General features: G+C 38.8%; 1 protein-coding gene across 1 annotated transcript in view; it reads right to left on the bottom strand.

The window, feature by feature from the left end:
* Positions 1-1014: 1014 nt before the first annotated feature.
* Positions 1015-21142, bottom strand: part of plxdc2 (plexin domain containing 2) — a 95774-nt gene continuing 75646 nt past the window's right edge. The window contains exons 10-14 of the mRNA XM_031292987.2: positions 16144-16204; positions 15696-15846; positions 10178-10216; positions 5802-5968; positions 1015-2862 (exon numbers count right to left, since the gene is read on the bottom strand). Of these exons, the coding sequence (XP_031148847.1) occupies positions 2743-2862; positions 5802-5968; positions 10178-10216; positions 15696-15846; positions 16144-16204 (538 nt within the window). The 3' untranslated portion in view covers positions 1015-2742. The remainder of the gene's footprint in view (positions 2863-5801; positions 5969-10177; positions 10217-15695; positions 15847-16143; positions 16205-21142) is intronic.

The following is a 21142-nucleotide window of genomic DNA, read 5'->3' as shown; positions in this document are numbered from 1 at the left end:
TTCCACCGGAAGGGGTGTGACTTCGACTCTCTATGTTGTGGATTGTGGTATAGCTGCTTAGGCTGTGGGAGGTTGAGGTAAATACTTGAAAATATAACCAAAGAATTTCTAATAAGGGAAGAAGTTCCACTCTCTCGTTACTTCCGGCTTCTGAACTAGTTGCAGTTCCACCAGAGTTCCATATAGGGGGCGCTCACAGGCCAGTGCAGAATGAATGGGCTATAGCCCTCAAAATCCACTTTTCTCAGGATATAATTTTTTGTCTAGTAATTTGAATGTTGCATTCGAAAGGGGAGGATAAGAAAATACACACTGCTGGGTGTTAGATTTTTTTAAAGTGGCTTTTTTGCTCTAAAAAGACTTTTAAAATGTCAATGACGTCATACACATATACGGCCAGAGATACTGCTTTACAGCAAGCTCTGAGTCGCTTCCTTTTTTCTCTCGAGGCATCGACAACACAGCTGACAGGTTAGGCTCTTCCTGTCAATACACGTGCTAGAAAGAGGTTTGCTAATGTTTTAAAGACCACGCCGCAATATTCACTCTGGCATTCTGGTTCTGCTTCGGATGCTGTCAAGCGGGATCTCCGATCGTAATCAGCCCTTCACTGACCAATCAGCATTCATTAGCAGAATGCTAGCGTGTTATGGGCAACAACGACTCAACCTGTAAGAAATCGAAAGGATAATCCATGTTGAACTTGCAAAAACTACAATCAAATCTGAGATTTCTCAACAACAATCAGGCGAAAGAGACAAATTTAGCCGTCTAGCTCCATAGAGTCCCATTCATTTTGCACTGGACCGCGATCACCTCCAGTGGAACTCTGGTGGAACTGCAACCAAATTCGGTACAATGGGGCTGAATAGGGAGTGGAACGGCTTTACGTACACGGGCTCTGATATAACTCTGATTAGTCTTTGGTCTCAATGTGGTGACGACAAGGTGTGAATTAAAATATATCCAGATGATTGTTATTTTTATGTAGGCTATTTACAGTGTCAAACTGAATGGGTATAATATTGCACATTTAATCTTTCAGTAGAATTCCAGGATACTGATCTAAAATGAGTATACAATCATTGGTGTAAAAACATGATTTTGTCTTGAGATTATATTTTTAAAAGTGAATGTTTGAATGTGTTCAGTCAGAAGCCTTGTGTATTGATTGGTGACAGTAATGATTGGAACAGTATTCACATTTACGTAAAAAAGTAGAGAAAAAAAGGCCACTCATAAAAAATAAAATAATAATACTTTTTTTTTTCTGCTATACTAAAATGTTTGCCATGAGTTACCTGAATCTGCAAATGTTTTGGCCTTGGTATATACATTAATGTGTTGACAGGAATGAGCCGATAACATGAACAGACTAGTCTATGGTTATGCTGGCAACATACTGGAAAAAGGAAACTAAACTGTAAAAATTAAGGAAAACTCCAACCATACCAGTTTGTTTTCTGGCTCACACAAACTTTATCCAGATACCTCAGATTCAAATCAATAAGAATCACCTGTGCAGAGCCAGCTCAAACATATGCACCCATAAAGCAGGTGGCTATCCAATCACTAATGTAAACTGCTCTCTTTTGCATTTTCACACACACACACACACACACACACACACACACACACACACACACACACACACACACAGAATCACTTACACTTTAGAAAATATATTCAGCATACACACTCACAAGCGCCTGTCTTGTAATTTTGCATTAGTACCACATGTCAAATGAGAAAAAAAATTGTGCAAACTCTAGTTGGGGACAAAAATGGCACAGCAGTAATGAAAAAACTGCAAAAATAAAAACAAAACAAAATACATACAGTAAAAGTATATCCATTAAGTGAGAAATCATTCAAAGAACCAATCAAATGATTAAGATAGCGTGTGCCCATCACCCATTAAAAAAACCCCACAGATATTCTCAGTGAACAAAAAACATCTTACACTTTTTTTTTAGAAAATTAAACCCGTCAAACATCACAAACTAATTTAACAGCGCTGCTATAATTTTGAGCTTTTCTCCGAGCTGCAATCAATTGCAGAGACAGGCTTTCAGCTCACGTCATATCGCACAGCTGCAGCCTCTCTGTTTAGAGCAGGCAGTGGAAAAGTCAATTAAGCCTGCTATGGTATTGAAAAGCAATACCGACGATCTGTACAGATACTAAATGTGCCAACCCCTGTGAAAACAACATACTGAAAGAAAAAGGAAAATAAGTAAAAACCTGATGGATATATCAAGGCCTATATAGTATAACCCCACCGACAATAAAGTGGAAATCTCTGTTCACATACTCTGTATTGTTTCTGAAAATATATATTGTGTAATTCACCCTGCTCCCCCTTCAACTACACCAGTATCCAGTCTAGGCAGTCAGGCTGTTCAATCCCTCCATGGCAAAACATAACCAATGCTGACTGAGTCGATGACATCAATGCTGTTCCCTCCCTCTGTCCCCAGTAGGTAATTTCTTTGCCAACAGGAGCTGAACAATGGGTTTGTCTGGGATCAGTTTGAAGGGCTTTCTTATTTGCTCTTATCGTCGGCTGCTGTATCCAGTCTCATCTAGTGCTCAACCGGCAAATTCTGCAGTCTTAACGAGTCATTGTGTATACTGATAAGCAGATCCTGGAGGGTTCCTGGTGAGAAGTCCCTGTAGAGCAGGAGGGGGGAGGCCCGTCACAGGAGGGGGGCCGTGGGGATGCAGACACCCCCTCCTCCCTCAGCACTGCTCGGACTCGATGAAGCCCTCCTTCTCCTGGCCCACTGGCTCCACCTCTGCGTAGGCAGGGTGACCTGACCCCCGGCGAAACTTCATGGCTGGCCACCTACTTGGACGTCTCTGTGAGGGTGGACAGGACAGGACATGTGTGAGGACAGCGTTTAGATAAAGATCAGTGTCATCAAGGTAAAAGGTTAGGGCTGAGGTTGATCTATGTCTGTGATCTTAGGAGACAGCAGAATTGTCCATTACAGCTGTCATTTGAACTACAGATCCGCTACCTGAGCTGGCAAACTTGCATAGTGCAGTTATAGCCGGTAGAGGGCCGCAAAGCGAATGCAGAAGTGCCGTTCACCCTGTTACGAGTTGATGAACCACTGAAATGATTTTGGAAACATTATTTTAAGGTACAAAAGAATCTTTGGTGTTGCTTTAAGTCTACTATATAGTGCATTATATTTGTCCCCCGCCATTTTATAGTGTCTGAGTGTGTACTTTATGCTTTATATAGTGCTGTGAAAAATTCCCAAAATGGAACAAAAAAAGTAGTGTCCATGGCATGCACCCTTCTTTCTGCTAGCAGTCCTACAATGCAATGCCCCACAAATTACAGCTGTGCGACTCTAAACCTGCCAGTGATAACTGTCCGAAATCTCAAATTTCTGCTCATTATAGAGTAAATTATTGAGCGTCTAATTACATAGGGAGTAGTGAATGACTGGAAAGGAGTGAAAGGAGTGATTTCAGATTTCTCTGCCAAGTTGAGGTGTCGAGTGTTTAGCAAAAATAGAAATGCCACACATTAACACACACACACACACACACACACACACACACACACACACACACACACACACACACACACCTCAATAACGTGTTTTCTCACGTTATAAAATCTTGAATGATAATTCTGAGATGTCTTGACACGCCTGAGATGTGAGCAGTTTAACCAAAGTGAATCTTCACTGATCAGACAACAACTTAAAAAAAATTAAATAAATAAGAATACTTTTGTAAAGCAGATATCTTTTGTTTTTGTTTCTTTTTTCCTACCCAGGAAATCGACTCCTTATTATTCATTTAGTCATCCCTGTATGGGTCCAGACCAAATGAGTATTCATCTATGGCTAAAGTGCCTGTAGATTCCTGTGACTGATAATGACCTTGTAATATTGACAATGAGAACAACTTTGAACATGAGCATGATTAAGAAGTTGTTTTGTTCTCGCTGTGCTACACTCTCCAAACAGCACCTACTCATGCTCCCAGAATTAACATTCATGTATTAAGAAAGACTGTGTGCACCAAGTTTCATCATTCCCCTCTGAAAATCCTATGCACATTTATGAGTAAGGAGTTGAAGGAAAATGGACCGAGCACTGAATGGTGTCTGGTTTTTGTACAGATATCGTTTCTTGCTATTACGCCAGAATGTTTGAAGGTTTGAAAAAAATGTGTCTTTTCAGAACTAATTTGTTTGTATGCATTGCTAAATAAAACTCCATACTGGCAAGGGATAATTAAAATCCTGAATATAAATCATAAATGTTGTTGTAGTGATAAAGGTAGTCAAAGAAAAACAGTGAATATCTTTTTCCCAGCAAAGGAACAGATTATTGTGGATTTAACTTCCAAAATGCCTCAAATTTGGGAAGATATGATTGCATAATTCATCATTCAATATATAAAACACATAGAGGATCCATCTTTTTTACTGAAGCACAAGCTTACTACCTACAGTATCCTCATCCTACTTGTCCATAAATTGTTCAAATATTTTTGTTTATGTAATTTTTAAGAATATGAGCTAATAAGTTTTCCAAAGAAATTTCACCACAAGGTCCATTTAACTAGCTGCTCTGGAGCTTTTTGGTCAGTCTTCCTTAGCAGCATTTTTCAGGGCATTTCAAGGACGTCTCGTACACATTGGCTTAAAAGTTTAAAACTTGGCCTCTGAAGCAATAGGTCAAGTATGAGCTGTCAATCTTGAAAGCTCCAGAACAGCTACTAAATGGACCTTGTTTTGAAATTATTTTGTTAACTAGTGTTTCCAAGGTCAAGATTAAACTTTCACTCTTTTAGGTGCCGTAGGTAGGATTGTGAAGATCCAGGACTTAGCCACTTCTTAGCCAAGATCCCCCCTTTCCACTAAAGCCCAAAACAGTCTCCTAAGCCCCTACCCCCACAAGGGAGAATGAATGCGTGTGCATGAGCAGTGATTGACACGCAGTTAGACACCCCCCCTGGCCCTGATTGGTGCATCTGAACAGGGAGTGGTGGACTTTTGCAAATCACACTACAGGCTGTAGGTGGTGCCAGAGGAGCTGGATTTTTTTTAATTACCTGCTTCATGTAGTTCTACTCGAACATAGGGTCAGTTTCAGCAAATATGACAGAAAGTTAGTTTTATAAGGCTTACCTACTGCACCTTTAATGAACAATTTCATTTTGGAATCAAACTCCTCTTAACACCAGATGGTATCGTCTCCACCAGTGTTCTAAGGTAACGAAGTACAATTACTTACTTTACGTTACTGTACTTTTTTTGAATTTTCATGTATCTGTACTTTATTTTGTTATTTATATTTCTGGAAACTTTCACTTTTACTCCACTACTGTGCCTAAATAACATGTATACTTTTACTTAACTACATTTCCCCTAAGCGTCTCTGTTACTCATTACTTGCAATAAATGCTTTTGAGATTGGAGTCAAAGATTCTTCCTAACAAAAAAATAAAATTCTGTTTTACTCTGTTTGTTGATGAATTTAAGAGGGCGTGGAAACCCTGAATATTACGCTTTACTATTAGGAAGCCACAATAAAGATCATAATCAAGGTTTTTCTTTACTTTTACTTCTAAAAATTAAGTACATATAATATCAGAAAATTACTTTTAATACTTAAGTACAGTAAATGTCAGATACTTTAAGACTTTTACTCAAGTAATATTCTAAAAGGGGACTTTAACTTCTACCAAAGTCGTTTTCTGATAACATACTTGTACTTTTACTCAAGTATTGCTTCCAAGTACTTTATACAAGACTGGTCTCGACTCACCTCAATGAGGAAGAGGCTTGCTGCAGAGGTCGGGTGATGGTAGATGTACACGGTGACCAGCACGCCGCCAACCATGACAAGCATCACCAGGAGGATGCCGAGGATCAGACCAGTGTGCAAAGGGTGTGTACCTGGCTTCCTGTCTACAGCACTGTCTGCAGGCAGCACTGAAAAACAAAAGAAACAAAATAGCATGTTACAGGTTTTTATACAGAGATACAGATACATGTTTTTTCTTATTATACAGTGTCTTAAATGCAGAGATACTTTAGATGAAAGCATACACCAAAATTATGTTTTCCTCCTTCTGCTGCAGTTCTGTTGTTGAGCAGCAGGGGGCACTCATCAATCATCAATACCCTACTCTCTTACATGTACTAATATGCCTTAAAATTGACATAGCCTACTTGTAACCCAAATTGATCACATTGAAAAAGACAGACATTTGATTTCAAAACTTAAAACAGTGACACCGCAAATCCCCGTCAGCTATGTACTGTATGTTTGAAAATATATACGTTCACATTCATTTTCAGAGGAGGTTTTTTTTTCTGTCCTAGAAAATTACGAGAACATTTCCTTCACTTTGAGAGCAAATTCAAGGTTCATGTTCAAGCATGATCATTCTGTGGTCTGTGGTCTTTAGGTATTCATGAGCAGCTCTTCTCTCCTGCAAGTACAAGTTAAAGAGTTAATCCCAAACCAAGGTTAGCAGCAGTTGTTCCTGATAGGACGAAACAAACCTATAGATGCTGATAAAAGAACTTCTGTAGCCTTCAGTCGTGGCAATGCAAACTGAAGAGACTGTATAGTGACTACATATTAAGTCTGTCCTTCAGCGAGCCTTAGAAGAAATCGTCTCGTCTTTAAACCTTCGTCAGATTCATATCAGATTCTATCTATTCAGGGTCGACCCGGCAGGTGTTTTGAGAGTTCTTTTGAAGATGATGAAAACGTCCTGTAACCTATTGGGAATATTCGTTTTCATCTATGGATCCAAAATGTTATCCCAATACAAAAAACAAGATAATTTTCATCTGCAATTTGTCAGCTAGAAGAGCACATTGAATAAGAATAGAAGAACAAAATACAAAGAGAAACTGTTCTTAGTCCCAGCAGTGAAACACTGATCAGCAGGGGAAAACTAATGAAGTGATTATGAAATAAACCGCAAGGATGTCCTCACATCTTGTCTCACACAGATTTATAGCAGGTTCATCCCAGATCTATTCACAAGGCTGGATTTCTTCTTCTATGCCCCCTAACACCCCGGCTCCTCCCTGGCTTTAATTAGCAGCTATAGCCACCGCCGAGCTTGTCAGCCAACCAGCCTCTCCCCTGGCTCCCTGCCTCATTGATTTCCAGCACACAGAATAACATGGTGGTAATCAAACCTGTCCAATGTGTGTGTGGGCAGTCACTGTGAATGTGTGGGTCTGTAAGTCAGTGTAGCCATTATGTGCACTCCTTAACTGGGAATTCAAAGAAGAACAAAGTATGGATCATTTGGTGTGCTGAAACATCTCTCGACATAGTTTCACATTAAACAAAACAATAGATTACCTGCATTGCCCATAATCCGACTGAAAACTGTTTTCATAATGCCTTTTGGTGTTGAATAGTGTTATTCATGATAGCTCTCAGAGTTTACTGTCAGTCAGCCTTACACGTAGCAACTCAGGAGCCCTACTTTTCAGAGAAAAACAACTTGGCAGAGACAATGACATTATGCCATTCTCGCTATATAATCCTAAATCTAATCTCAGAAAGGCTTTTTCTTGTGTTTATCTGTCAGAGCTGAAGAGTCCAAGAGCCATCTCTTGGTCAGCTGGAAGCCCAAACAATGCGGCAGGCTGTTAGTCTGGGGTGTTAGTAGGTTAGCAGGGGGCATGCGACTGAGCAGAGATGGAGACACAATAAAAAATCAACAGCATGGCAGCTAAATAAGCAGCGGGATGCTAGCGGAGACAGGTCTGCTCAGGCCCCTGGAGGAGCTCTGGAGTTTTATCTGGATTCCTGCGAGCAGTACATTTACAAAAGTTTAACAGAGTCTATACTGGGTCAAAGTGGGTTGTTGAAAGACAGGACAGCGAAAAACACATATTTAGTAATACGTCTTCATGTCTGCTTTGTTTTGCCATTTGTGTGGCACTGCAGTTGAAAGTGCAATAAGAGTATCCAGTCATGCTAGCTGCCCTGTGAGGCTGTACTTTGGCACAATGGTGCTTTGAGCTAAATGCTAACACGTTGATGTTTAGCAGGTATAATGCTAACCATGTTCACCAGGTTAATTTAGCGTGTAAGCATGCTGTCAATTGCTAATTATGTAAAGCTAAACAGCCAAGGCTGATGTAAATATCATATAATAAACCAAAAAAACTAATTGGAAATGTAACCTGTTGGGGGTGCTAGAGAAAAATTCAGAGGATCAACAAAGTCAGTAGGGTTCATCCTGTGGGCACCATCAACGTCTGCACAAAACTTAATTTTAGTCCATCCAATAGTTTGTTGATAGTGCTGCGACCAATGATTATTGTCTTTGTCTTAACGATGATTAATGTACTGTATCAAGTATTTATCGGATCAATCAATTCATAGGGAAAATATCCTATTGCCCAAGGTGACAATTTCAAATTCTTTTGTCTGACCAAAAGTATAAAACCCAAAGATATTTATAAGAAAGACAAAAATAAAATCCTCACAAGTGAAAGGCTAACCAGCATCAATTGAAACTGTTGCAGCTCTAGTTGTTGAGATATTTCAGTGTAGCCCGACAGACATTTTCATCCATAGAGCCGTGCTGTCAGCATGGCTAAAAATATTAATGAGTTCATAATTATGGAAATGTTTAGCAAATTGCCCTGAATTCATTTTCCATTAGCATTGTCCTTGTGACTGCTAGAACCTGAGGAGACTGAGTAAGCACTAATGGGCAGCAGAGCTCTTAGAAGGCAATAAAATACATTAGAGCTTTTCAGAAAGGACAAATGAGACCAACGGAAACCCAGCCAAACTGATCCTTTTTCAGCTGTGGAGCACAACCGTTCTCTCACCTGGCTAATGTTTTTTTTTTAGGAAACTAACAATACAAAATGAGCAGACCTATAATTCAGAGTCTTTGTAAATGGGTGTGCTAAGGAGTGGCGGTGTTGAGTAGAAACTCCAGAGAAAGGGCTCCTGTTGTTCCTTATCTCAGCACTTACTGTAGCTGTAACCACCTCAGCATTTCCTACCGCAGTCAATGTCAGAGGACACCTTGGTGTAACTGGCTGATATGAGAGCTAAACAAGTGAAGACATCCTGGATCATCTAGGTTGACTGGCATGAAGAAGACACATTTTAAAACCACTCTAATCACTGTCTGGTCTATAAAACATGTATAAATACTAATAACATGTACTAACTACTATCTTTGACTTGGGCAGTAGAAATTCATGCTTTTTATGTCTTCCACTAACAGTATGATCATCCTGGTGCCTTCCTCCCAATTACTTTTCACCTTGAACACCATTATTGGCAGGTATGTGCTTAGATGCACGAAGCAAAAAATGGCCCAGAGAGAGATATCGTCACAGTGCCAGGCGGCGTGAGGAGAGACATGCAGCGTTTGTGTAATGAAAGTGTGATAGAAGCCGGCGAATTCCAATTCTCTCAAGCTGGAAACATTTGAGAGGCTATCTCTGGAAAACTGATAGAGTTGGAGAGGTCATTTCAGAGTTTGGATGTTTTGCACATATTAGCGATTAAAGCATGTTGTGCTCAGTACATAAGAAAATGCTGAATTCTCAAGGTGCTGTGACAAATGTAGCAATTTTTAAACATCAACCACAGTCAAATTATTTGTGATAGTTTGATGTAATTTATGTGAATAATGCATCATTTAAAGATTGATGTCTTAATGCAAGTGTTTCATGCAAACATGCAATAAGTTGAACATTCAAAAAGCCACTGTATCTTCATGTTTATACAGCTACTGCTTTTTCTACCTCTGCATTGCAGGAAAACAGCCATGTCTTACTGAAAAAATATCATATACATGGTTTTTCTGTTGCCTTTGTGACTTTATTTGCTACTTTTGGACACACAGCTTCTACTCTCCCTGGTCATCCCTCACACCGGTCCAGACACTATAATTGATCACTGCAACCCACAAAGGACAGTTAAGCATTATAGTTGGACAAAGTTTATCAGCTGATTGAGCCACACATCCTCCAAAAAGATCAAAAAGCAATCAGGGACCAATACCTTAGTGGTGAAAACAGAAACAGGAGGCAGACAAATAAACACACACAGCCATAAATACAACAGGGAGTAAAGGCACATAGCAACAACAACAACCGTTTTGGATACCACAGCAGTGGAAGATAGAGACCTACCCTGGTTGTCTCTGAGATGCAGTGCGATCTTGGTATCATCTGTGAGGAGACAAAGAGAGAAAGATGTGTGTGTTCAGAAATAATAATCAATATTTCTCTTTGTAGTTTGTTTATGAAGCTCTGACAATATAAGCAACTCCCCGAAGGTCCCAAATGAGATAAAGCTTCTTTCATTAGTGGACCATCTTCCTTTCAACATGAAATTTACTACACTTAAAATCTGATTAAAAATTAAAGCTTTGAATATAATAGTCCTGCATGCATAATTCAGCACATAAAAGCTGTCTGGGGTTAACTATACATGTGAAATATGGAAATGTAGCGTGACCCACTTCTCCTCGAAGGGAGGCATTTACGCACACCGATTCACATTATGCAAATTCAACACATACACTACCAGATATATTACACTTAACGATTTAATTCAAAAGGATTTTCTATTTCAATTTTCAAAAGAACCAATGCAGTCACATTGGGTGTCTAAAATGAATCATTAAATGAGATAGAAAAGAGACCGCATACAATTTTGTCCAAGTCAATTTGACACCAGAGTGAGGGACATGAATATGGATCATCATCATTGGTTAATTGAAAAAGAAGCCTTTGAGTCTGTTGTAGCCAGTAGAGTATAACACAACACCACTATATGTGTCTGTTTATTTCACAAAAATATGTATATTCATAACTGTGTTCAGATTTATACCACAGCTGAGAGAGAGGTGACAGCTACTCTAGATGTTTTTACTCTGGAAATTGTCTATTATGCTTCATTTTCTATGTTTAATTATTTTCTACTGCCATTCATACTCCTCATACATATATGAGTTGCCCACACATTTTGCAAAATAACACAATATTTGAACAATGTACCAAAATTCCTCAAATATTAAATCATAATTTGTACCTTTAAAAGGTCTTCATAAAAGACTATGTAACAGTTTCTAGTCATGGTGGAAATGACTAGTGGAAATTCAACAGGAGGTTTTACAGGGTTTTAATTGGCTATTTGCATCAAAAACTTGAGGCTGTGTATATATATTGGGAGTATATTCAGATAAATGAAAAGTTAATCCAAAATATTTAAAAACAGATAAATAATAAATACAAATTTAAAAACTGCCCTAATGTGGCATGTACTTAGGAGACGGTCTCTAACTTCAGCTCATGACTTTGTATATAATGGGAGGAGGCCCACATGAATGTAAAGATGGTCTAAAAAAATGATGAAGATATTGACAAGTATGGGCCATAACTCACTGGGCCAAATAGCATCATTTAAAAAGGGGGTTGTACATGCAGATGCAAGTGGAAATTGTGTCTATAGAAAAAAATGGGAAAGCTCTTCTTAAAATCTGTAAAGCTTTCTTGACCGTTATGCATGCACTATTGAGACAATCCCTAACTTCAACAAGGCATCAACATCAGACCATGAGTTAAAAATAACACCTAAGCAACATCAGTCCTTCACTGCACAACAAATCTGTTGGAAAACTGTTTAAAAGACATGTTTCTGTTATTTAGCCTTCCCTCATTGACATTCAGTTCAACAGCACCACAAACTACAGCCTCGACAATGATCATACAGTTGAATCAACACTTCTCTAAAACAGTTTTAACAATAAGTGAACAATATAACCTTCAAGAAAGTGAGATTTATAGCAGGACTGTTGTATTATACTGCATTAGTTTTACCTGGCACCTGAATGTATTTCCTCTATAGCAGGCATATCAACTTTAGTTGAATGTCAATAGAGAGAGATTCAAACTCTCCATGTTAGGGTTTCTCACAGCCAAACACACCTCCACCCACACAGACACAGTTCTCTTTATGTCTCTTTTCCTTCCTCTCACTCTCTCATCCACCAGGAGCCACCCAGCCAGCTCTCTAACCTGACCTTTGACCCCTGCAGCTGAAGAGACAGGCGTGAGCTGGGGAAACCGATCCTCTGTACGTGTCAGAAAGTGCAAGGAGTTTCTTTGCGTCGGCTACACAACTAATACCACAGAATGACCTCTTGACCTCCTGGAGACACACACACACACACACACACACACACACACACACACACACAAATACAGTCACACACATGTAAGCCAAACACATTTTAGTCCTCTCAACACGCCCCGGTTTGATCTGTAGGATTACGTGTCGTGTTTTGCCTCACAGATGGACAGTTTTCACACTGCATCCATCCTCATCACTGCAGCCCATCCAGCACCCCAACTGCGATGAAGTGTCCATTTAAACTCAGCCCCCACAAGATGATTAATGGGGGTGTGATGGAGAAAATTTTGGCTACTCCCTCACTTAACAATGAAAGTAAATGCCTTTCTGGGAGAATGAAACAATGGATAACCCAGGCTTGAATGTAGAAAACCTTAAAAAAACTCAACAATAGATTAAAAAACCCCATCAACGAGATGGGAACAGAGTGAAATAACACTGCAGGCGCTGCACTACAAAAGATTCCCAACCTCAAGTTATTTAGTCCTTATTTTTAAGAATTTAGTTGTTTTGGAAAAATAAGACTTTGCTTTATAGTAGTTACAAAGGAACAGGGAAGGGAAAAAAGAAATTAGAGGAGGTGGACAGGATGAAAAATATCCATAAACCAAATATTAACCACAAATATTAAATTACCACATTGAGCAATTACCAAAGGAAGCACGTTTTTAAGGAACAACAACCCAAAAGCACGATCACCTTTCATTTTCAGTTTGTAACTGAGCACAGACAAGGTCAAAGCCTTGACTTAGAAAGAGCCAAGAGTCCTTGCTGAATCCATGAAGATGGATTGTTCGCAGTGTGCCATGAGCTAAAACACTGATTGATATGCTTTATCTCATGACGTCAAAAAAAATCCTTCATTCCAACAGCTAAGTCTGAAGATATTTTATATTTTAAATCTCACAGGAAGACCAAAACCAACACTGAACACATCCCACTATAAAATATATATATCCTATTCGATATATATATCCTATTCCTCCATTGTTGTCTAAAAACTATTAAAAACACATCACCGAGCCACACACTGTTGCACAATGTGGCATATTCCTTCATTATGATGAACATAATTGGTTTCTATTGGTTTCTATGGGATTAGTTGACAATTGGAAAAAACATAACACCAGCGTTATCCTTTACATTATAAAAATATAAAAAAACATGAAAAGAAATAGAATGAAAATGAAACTTGCACATATTTTTGCATTTTGCTACTTCCTTTACAGCCATATTTACCATATTTATCCTGTAAGACACATGTCAGACACATTTCTATCGATTTGTGATGGACAATAAAGCTTTTCTGAGTATGAATCCTACTGTATCTGACAGATACACAGTTGAAGCCATATGTCATTCAGAGGCTCACCTACTCTATAGATGTTCTTAAAAGGCTGCAGCAAATTCATCACGATAAGAGTGGATGTCTGAAATGATTTGTTGTCAATCAGCTCAATGTGATGTGTGCCCATTGTGCATCCCAGACATCACATACAATTAACACAAGACGAGCACGGGAGAAGACAAGGCATACAGTACAGTGTGTGCGCTTTTGGTATTGAATATTTACAGTGTTTGATATGATGACAGTAGGTGAGTAAGTGGCTCTCTCCTATCATTTTAAATCAGTAACACCACATCTGGAGCTGATTAAGATAAATTACCTGTTTACTTAAATAAATTGCACAAAAGTCATAAAAAAATAAACAATAAATCCAGCCAACTTGTAACTCTTGCATCTCTAGAGAGAAGTAAAAAAAATGTAAGTAAACAAACTTTGAAGGACACCTTGGCCGTTTTCCTATCATCAGCAGAAGAATCCAGTCGGCTCCTTTCAAAGAGGATTTGCATTAGATACTAACTCTGAGATTATGCTGCAGTGTGGTTTGGGTTAGCCTCCTGCTGGGGTGCAGTGAATCATGTGCTCAATCACTGCAATATCAAAGGACGACACCCTCAAACTGCTGGGAAATATTGTCAGTGAGGATGAAAGTAAATACTTTTCTACTGTAAATGTCATGTTTGAAAAACCTTTTTTGATTTTAATTTTTATACAAAAACACTATCTCCTATACACAAATATTGTATGTGCAAACATGCCAAGGGAGCTACTTTAACATTATTTTAAGTTTCCTTCTCACTCAATATTCATAGTCAGATTTGTTTTAGCTATACCAGTTAGCACAACACTGGCGTTATTTCATATTTTTATTGTTATCAACAAACCAACCTGCTATTTTGTGTACAGTATTTTACTTTGTTTAGGCTATATGACTTCTGAATTGCAAACTTTTCGCACTTTAAGCTATACTATTGAACATGTTTATGATACTTATGATACATATTTTAATATGTTCTTATGTACAGTATTACAGTTTTTTTGTATTATTAAAAGTTTCAGTGGCAGATTAATACACAGTTGGTCTGCTGGTGGGTATTTCCGGCAGCAGGAAGGTGTGGGATAAACTACAATGCCCAAGCTAGCCACTATACTAGCTGTCAGAAGCTAATGCGTTGCTAATACATCTATAACTGTTAAATTACTGTTGGGTTTTTACTCTTTCACTGTAGATACTTTGTAAGATGAAGTCATTACCAGACCTATCTTTTAAAGTATCTTTAAAAATCTGTATGTTCTACTGATCTGTAACTTCAGCCATATTCACTCCACCCTTACAGGAATATATGTCCAACCAAACAAATGTTATATATCTGTCCAATGCCTTTTTAACTTTATAGCCTCTGTTCAGTGTTTTAGATTTTTTATTTTTCACTAAAAAGCCACAGTAACGGAACCCGACTAGAAAGAGCCCTCAAATGTAAAATAAGACCTTGAAAGCGAGAGAGAGAACACAGGTAATAACAAGGTACAGCTTTCAGACAACCTCAATATCTGGATCAGATCGAGCCAATTTCACTAAACTCCAAAATGATTGTAAAGTCACTTTCCACTTACTGTGACAAAAGCCAGCGCTCAATCTAATTTCCTATTAAACATTTAGCCTTCAAAAATGAAAATTGGTCTTCGTTCGTCATAATTAACCTGAAAAACGATTAAGAAGAACAATAACAGGATAAGAATATGTTTGATACATCAACAGATCCATCATCAGAAAAGGAATAAAAGGTTTCTGAAAATAAAGATCGATGGCGAACCAGCAGAGCTGAACGACATAATCACAGGTTTGTGTGGGTGCATCAATTTTGGAGCGATTTGTCCTAATTCAAACTGCATTGTTTAAAAGTTGGGACAAACACAGCTGCTGCGCCTTGCACCTCTGCCTGCCATCTGGAATGAATTTTATGTGTGTAGAGCTACAGTAGGCCTACATATTTATGCATTTTCCAAGATAGAAAAGTGTCTTGCTCATGTTATAAAAGAGAAAACGCATCAATACAAATAAAGAACAGTTCCAGCAAATGCACTTCATTTACAATCTTGCCAGAACAGAGCATCCAGCTTCTTAACAACATGCACCGTGGCCTCATTCCAGCTATTTTCCACTTTACCTTCAGTGGGGACGCTGGTGGGAAGGTGGGAGGTGGAGGGTACGTCCCTGGCAGTGGCCTCTTTGCTCCTGGATGTTGTTTTTGGGGCAATCGTGGTGGTAAAGGGGTAGACATACGTGGTGTCGATGATGTCACACATCTTGTCCTTGGTCTGAAAGATGAGAGATGTTGTCATGGCTGTGTGCTAAGAGAAATAATGTGTGTGAGTGTGTGTGTGGGGGGGGGGGTATAAGAGGGGTCACACTGCATACAGCAATGGATTGATCATCCAGGCAGCTCCAAACACACACACACATGCATGCACACACACACACACACACACACACACACACACACACACACACACACACACACATTTTATCATTAGCAAGCAAGACAAAGAAACATCTAAAGCACTATCACATTTAAATAATGTCTGATCAGCATGTTTTTTGGCTTGATTGCTCACCTCATCTGGGCAGCTGTTGTCCACCCAGTCCTGCCGATGGCGATCAAAGCCACTGGAACATCTGACGGGAGAGGAAACAACTGTCAGTCAAATCTTTAGTCTAATAAAAGAAGTTTAGTATTGCTCTTCTATAAAGTTGGGGGACTTGCATGTTATCTCACTGCTTCCATACTGCTGTGTTTTAGTGTTTTAACTCAACTTAATTTTACTTTATATCACTGTGTGTGTACTATTGTGAAATGTTAAAGTTGATGCGACTATTATATATGGTGACACTAATCAATTATGTGTCTGTATGCAGGACAGTATGGAGGAAAGCATCTGTGTATAATATCAAGATGAGGAAGGAAGGCGGTCAGTTGTGAGATTTCTTGGTTGAGAATGGATGGATGGCACTATTTTCTTTTTAATTTTTCTTTTAAATTAATTTAATTTTTATTGTATTCTCTTCATGTCTATCGTTGCACTATTGATATGATAGCAAAATGTATAACTTGTTTCTGTCAAACTCCTACTCATTAGACCCTCCCTGTGCTGGTTAACACTCAAGTCTTTAAACTCCTCACACCCAGTTTATAATGCAGTTTCTTTTCTTTTCCTCTCTACCTCTTCATTTAAAAGTGGACATTTGAGAGGTGAGAACAAACACAGGAAAAGAGAACATCTTAAACACTTGGCATGGCAATGTAGGCTTTCTGTTCAAAATGTTGAAGCCTCAAGCTCCTTCAGAGGAAACATTACACAACTGTTTTCAGTCGGTGAGTCGAAGTGTATATTTCATGTATTGTGTATGTTTCTGCGTGGAATATGTAGAGGCTGTAAAAACAAATCTCCCATCATGACAATAAACTTTAACAAATGTTCACCATCATAAGAGTCACAGACATTAGTATGACAACTTTATATAATAACACAGGTTTTTCTTCTCTGAATCAAGCTGAGAAGCAAACATCTGCACCTCCTCCTTTTACAGTATGAAGACGTGGGATATGTAAGGGGGAAGTTCAATGGGTCATGGGGCCTTGGGATAAGGGTGCTGCTGAGTAATAACCTCAAAAGGCAGACAGCCATCGAGGTGGCAGCGACTAATCCTCCATGCTGTAAACAGATCAAAATTATAAATCGCCCACTGGCGAACTCGCCATTATTCTGTCTAGGCCCACAAACTGTATCCTGTCAGGAAGGAAAAGTTAGTATGCAAAGTGGTAAACCCACTCACACTGTGTTCGGTCAAACTGAAGTTGAAAAGCTTTCTGCAAATGATTTGCCACTGCAGGTGGGAGATGTACGGAAAAATGCACACAAATGAAAACAACCTATGACCGACTTACTATGCAGTAACGCAGCAGTTTAATGCCAGCAATGGTATCTGTGCTTTGTTCTGAGAGGACAATATGAGTCCAGTAGAGTTTTAGATATCCCCAGCAGGCCCCATTTCTCGAGTGAACATATTGTTATGGTAATGGCTTTATGTGAAAGAGTCCATTTTCATCTTCCTACCTCTCTAATCATCCCATTCCTTTTATTCCCCCCCAAAATTCTGCCACATCTGTTCAATCAGGCGAGACAGATTCCTCCGCTTAATCCCCCACTTTTCCCCGACTGCTGAGAGGGAGGAGAGGGAAGCAAAATGAGACACAATATTACCGAGCAGGTCTAACTTGTCCCTATGTGGAGCTTGTGTTTTGTTTCATCTCAATGGCATCCATCACAGCTAGTTGCCATCTAGCGCTGTGAGCCACAGTGCTTTTAATTAGAAATGGGCCGAGGTGCTTCATTTGAATATAAATGAACCCATGAGGGAGAATATTTATCTTTAGGTTTCCAATTCACAGCAGGATGGATAGATTATATTATTGGGTTCCATTCCCACTTCTTGAGACACCATCTCAAATTCATGGAAGTCATGCATTCTTTGCATTTCATTTTTTTTTTTGTTTATTTAACAGGGGACATGCAGAGCACAAATGTTGCACTAGAGCTATATAGCTAATTTGCATCTGCGGTCCCTGGGCTGGAACGTATTAAAAAACAATACAGTACAACAATACATATAACATATAATAACAATTAAAAAGCAAAACCGTTTGCAAGCCAACAGTTTGCAATATTTACAAACAGTACATCACATATAAAACGTCTTACAAAAATGTTTGACTATATACATAGTCTCAGAGTTGGTTGGTTCCATACAAAGGTTTAGATCAGTGATCACATTATTGATTTGTCTTGAGCCATGTTTTAAGTGGGTGGGAAATGAGCTGCTGCTCTGACTGCAAATGCTGATTGTCCGAAAGCAGTTTTCCTAAATTTAGCCGAGCAGTAACCGCACCGTGGCTGATGCCCTGGTCTCCCTAGTATTGTCCCTGCAAAATGACACACATTGATTAAGCGGTGGTGGCCTAAGACCATGAATTAATTTATACATTAGCACATACCTGCTTAACAAAGGAAACTGTCAAAGGTCAATAAATTATACTTTTGAATGATGGTACAATGATGGTAGAGTCTTGTTTTTTTTGGAGAATTTTCACTGATTGTAAAGAGTGTATAATGGTTTTTAGCGTAGTCACGTCTGCCTTGGACCAGCTTATGGCACAGTAAGATAAATGTGAGAAAATGATTGAGTGCATAAAGAGTTTAGCAGAAGCTAGAGGCCGTTGGTGTCTAATATGTCTAAAGTTCATTAGACTAGTTCTGACACTTCTGGTTACCTTTTATATATGTTTTTTTTATTTATTTAAGTGAGAATCAGTGATTATGCCTAGATACTTAAAGTTCTCAACAATATTGATTACCTCTCCTTGAACTAGGATGTCAGGTTGATGTGTGTTCTTTCTATTGATAGAAAAATACATGCCCACAGCATTGCCATGTTAGGACTAAGACAACAGTGAGTTAACCAGTCTGATACTTTGTTTAGTTTAGTTTAGTTTATTAGTTTATAATGTCGTGGACAGTCCCCCTTAATTAACTGTAGAGTAAAAGGAGCAGCTTTAGCCTCAACGGCTAATTTCCAGCTGTAGTCCCCGGCCAGCTGACAATAGGCATCCTAAAATACAATGGTTAACATATTAAAATGAGTTACATTACATCTATAATAAAAGCAGGCCTAAGCTGTTCAATGCTGCAGTAAGATTTGAAGCAGTTTGTTCTCTTGTTTTAGCATGGGTGTAAATAACTGTCTGCATACATCTGGATGTGAAACTCTGGCGCAGATGATCAAATTCTAATCCTTCAGCTTTTCATTAAATCAATGTTTTTGATACTTTTTATGGTCTGCATTTTTTATTTTTTTTTAGCAAAAACCATTGAATGTATTTACATTCTATATTTGCCTCTCTACAGCAGTTTTAAATGTTAGTGGCGGAGTCCGCCTTCCAATTCACAGAAAAACTAAGCATGTATCACATTGATATCTCCCTCAATGTTTATTGCATTTATTGTTCACTCTCCTACAGCTGTATTAGAGCTTTCAGCATACAACTGGTGAAACACGGGGTGTCACCAAATCAACCAAATCTCCCTCTCATCAAGTCCTAGGAATTCTAAGTAATGACAACAACACTGTCGTTGCAGCCACATGACAAAAGCTTTTCTGTAATCGCGCACCATCCCCACCCATTCTCCACGCAGTTGCTTGTAACCAAGGAGGACACAGAGGATTAAAAACATGATTCTTCAGAAGAGGTAATTATCTTCACTCTGGTTTTTGCACCTGAAAGTTGCCGGACGACACCATTTTCTAAACTTAGCAATACTGAGAAATGCAGAGAGAGTTTTGTGGAGCTGATAATTAGCTTTGTATCGACTCATTTGGCAATGGCTTGAATGTAGCGGATATTTATTATTATAATAAAAAAGTTATGCAATAAAGCTTTAATGTTTTATTTTCTCAGAAAAAAAGTTAAACAAATCCATTGGTGTAGTGGGTGTAATGAGTATTTTTTTTACATTATTGCATTATTAGATTTACTTAAGTAAACAAACTGAATACTTCTTTCATCCCTTTTTCAATCTCTGAGATTGTGATTACACCATTTCTGAAGATAAAAGTATGCAATAACAATTTCCTCGGAGACCAAGACATATTAAATCCCAGTATTTGTCTCCTTAACTGCCATTCATTTTTTTTTAAAATTGCGTTTGTGATGCTCACCAGCTGTTTTCTTTTGGTAAACAAATCCCTTCAGTTCCTCTAAACACAACAATGTTTGGCTACACAGGCACTTATGGCCCACTGCGGATCCACAAGGACATCTGTCATGCTTTATTAACCTGCTTCAGTACCGGCGGCACACATCTGCCACAACAAACTGATTTAGTTCAGAAGTTAGCATGAGATAGGTGCTGTGCTCTCACCTTCCCAGCACTTCACTGTGCAAGAAGTTCATTTGGGTTGTTCTCTTAAAATGTCAGTGCCATTCATTAACCCGGGAGCCAACAAGGACGCCCCTGGTTTTAATTAGCACATGCTTAAAGCATGTTTGCCTTTTTCAAAGGAAGTGGCTGAAGGATACAAAGGGCAGAGTAAGGCTGAATAGTCAGATATTAACACAGTTAGAAAGCTAATTAAAATGCAGCTTAATGAGATCACTGCTAGAGGCATTCAGTATCTCTCCACAGCGTCCATAAATTTCTGAGAGGGAAAACATTTCTTCATGTTGCTGCATAGTACATTTGTTTATCTCTGTTAAAGGCAGAAGCATTAAGATGCAAAGCAGAGGGGAAGTCAAATTCAATGTAAGTCCTGTATAACAATAAATCTCAATGGACAGAGCAGAAGTGCTGCACTTTGCAGTCAACCACATTACTCAGAGAATAAATTATGAGTCCAAAATAAAAGAGTGGCAGATTAATATTTGATGCATGCATTCAAAATGCAGCTGCACACAAAAGAGACGAGACAGTGGCTGCCCTGAGTTTGACTGTACGAACCCCGACAACAACCTCCAAAAACACATTCAAATTCACACATTTATCAGGACAGTAAACATCT

Source organism: Sander lucioperca, chromosome 23, assembly GCF_008315115.2.
Source record: "Sander lucioperca isolate FBNREF2018 chromosome 23, SLUC_FBN_1.2, whole genome shotgun sequence".
In the NCBI taxonomy this organism is placed as follows: domain Eukaryota; kingdom Metazoa; phylum Chordata; class Actinopteri; order Perciformes; family Percidae; genus Sander; species Sander lucioperca.
The sequence above is the reverse complement of the archived record's forward strand: the minus strand, read 5'-3'. Positions and strand labels throughout refer to the sequence as shown.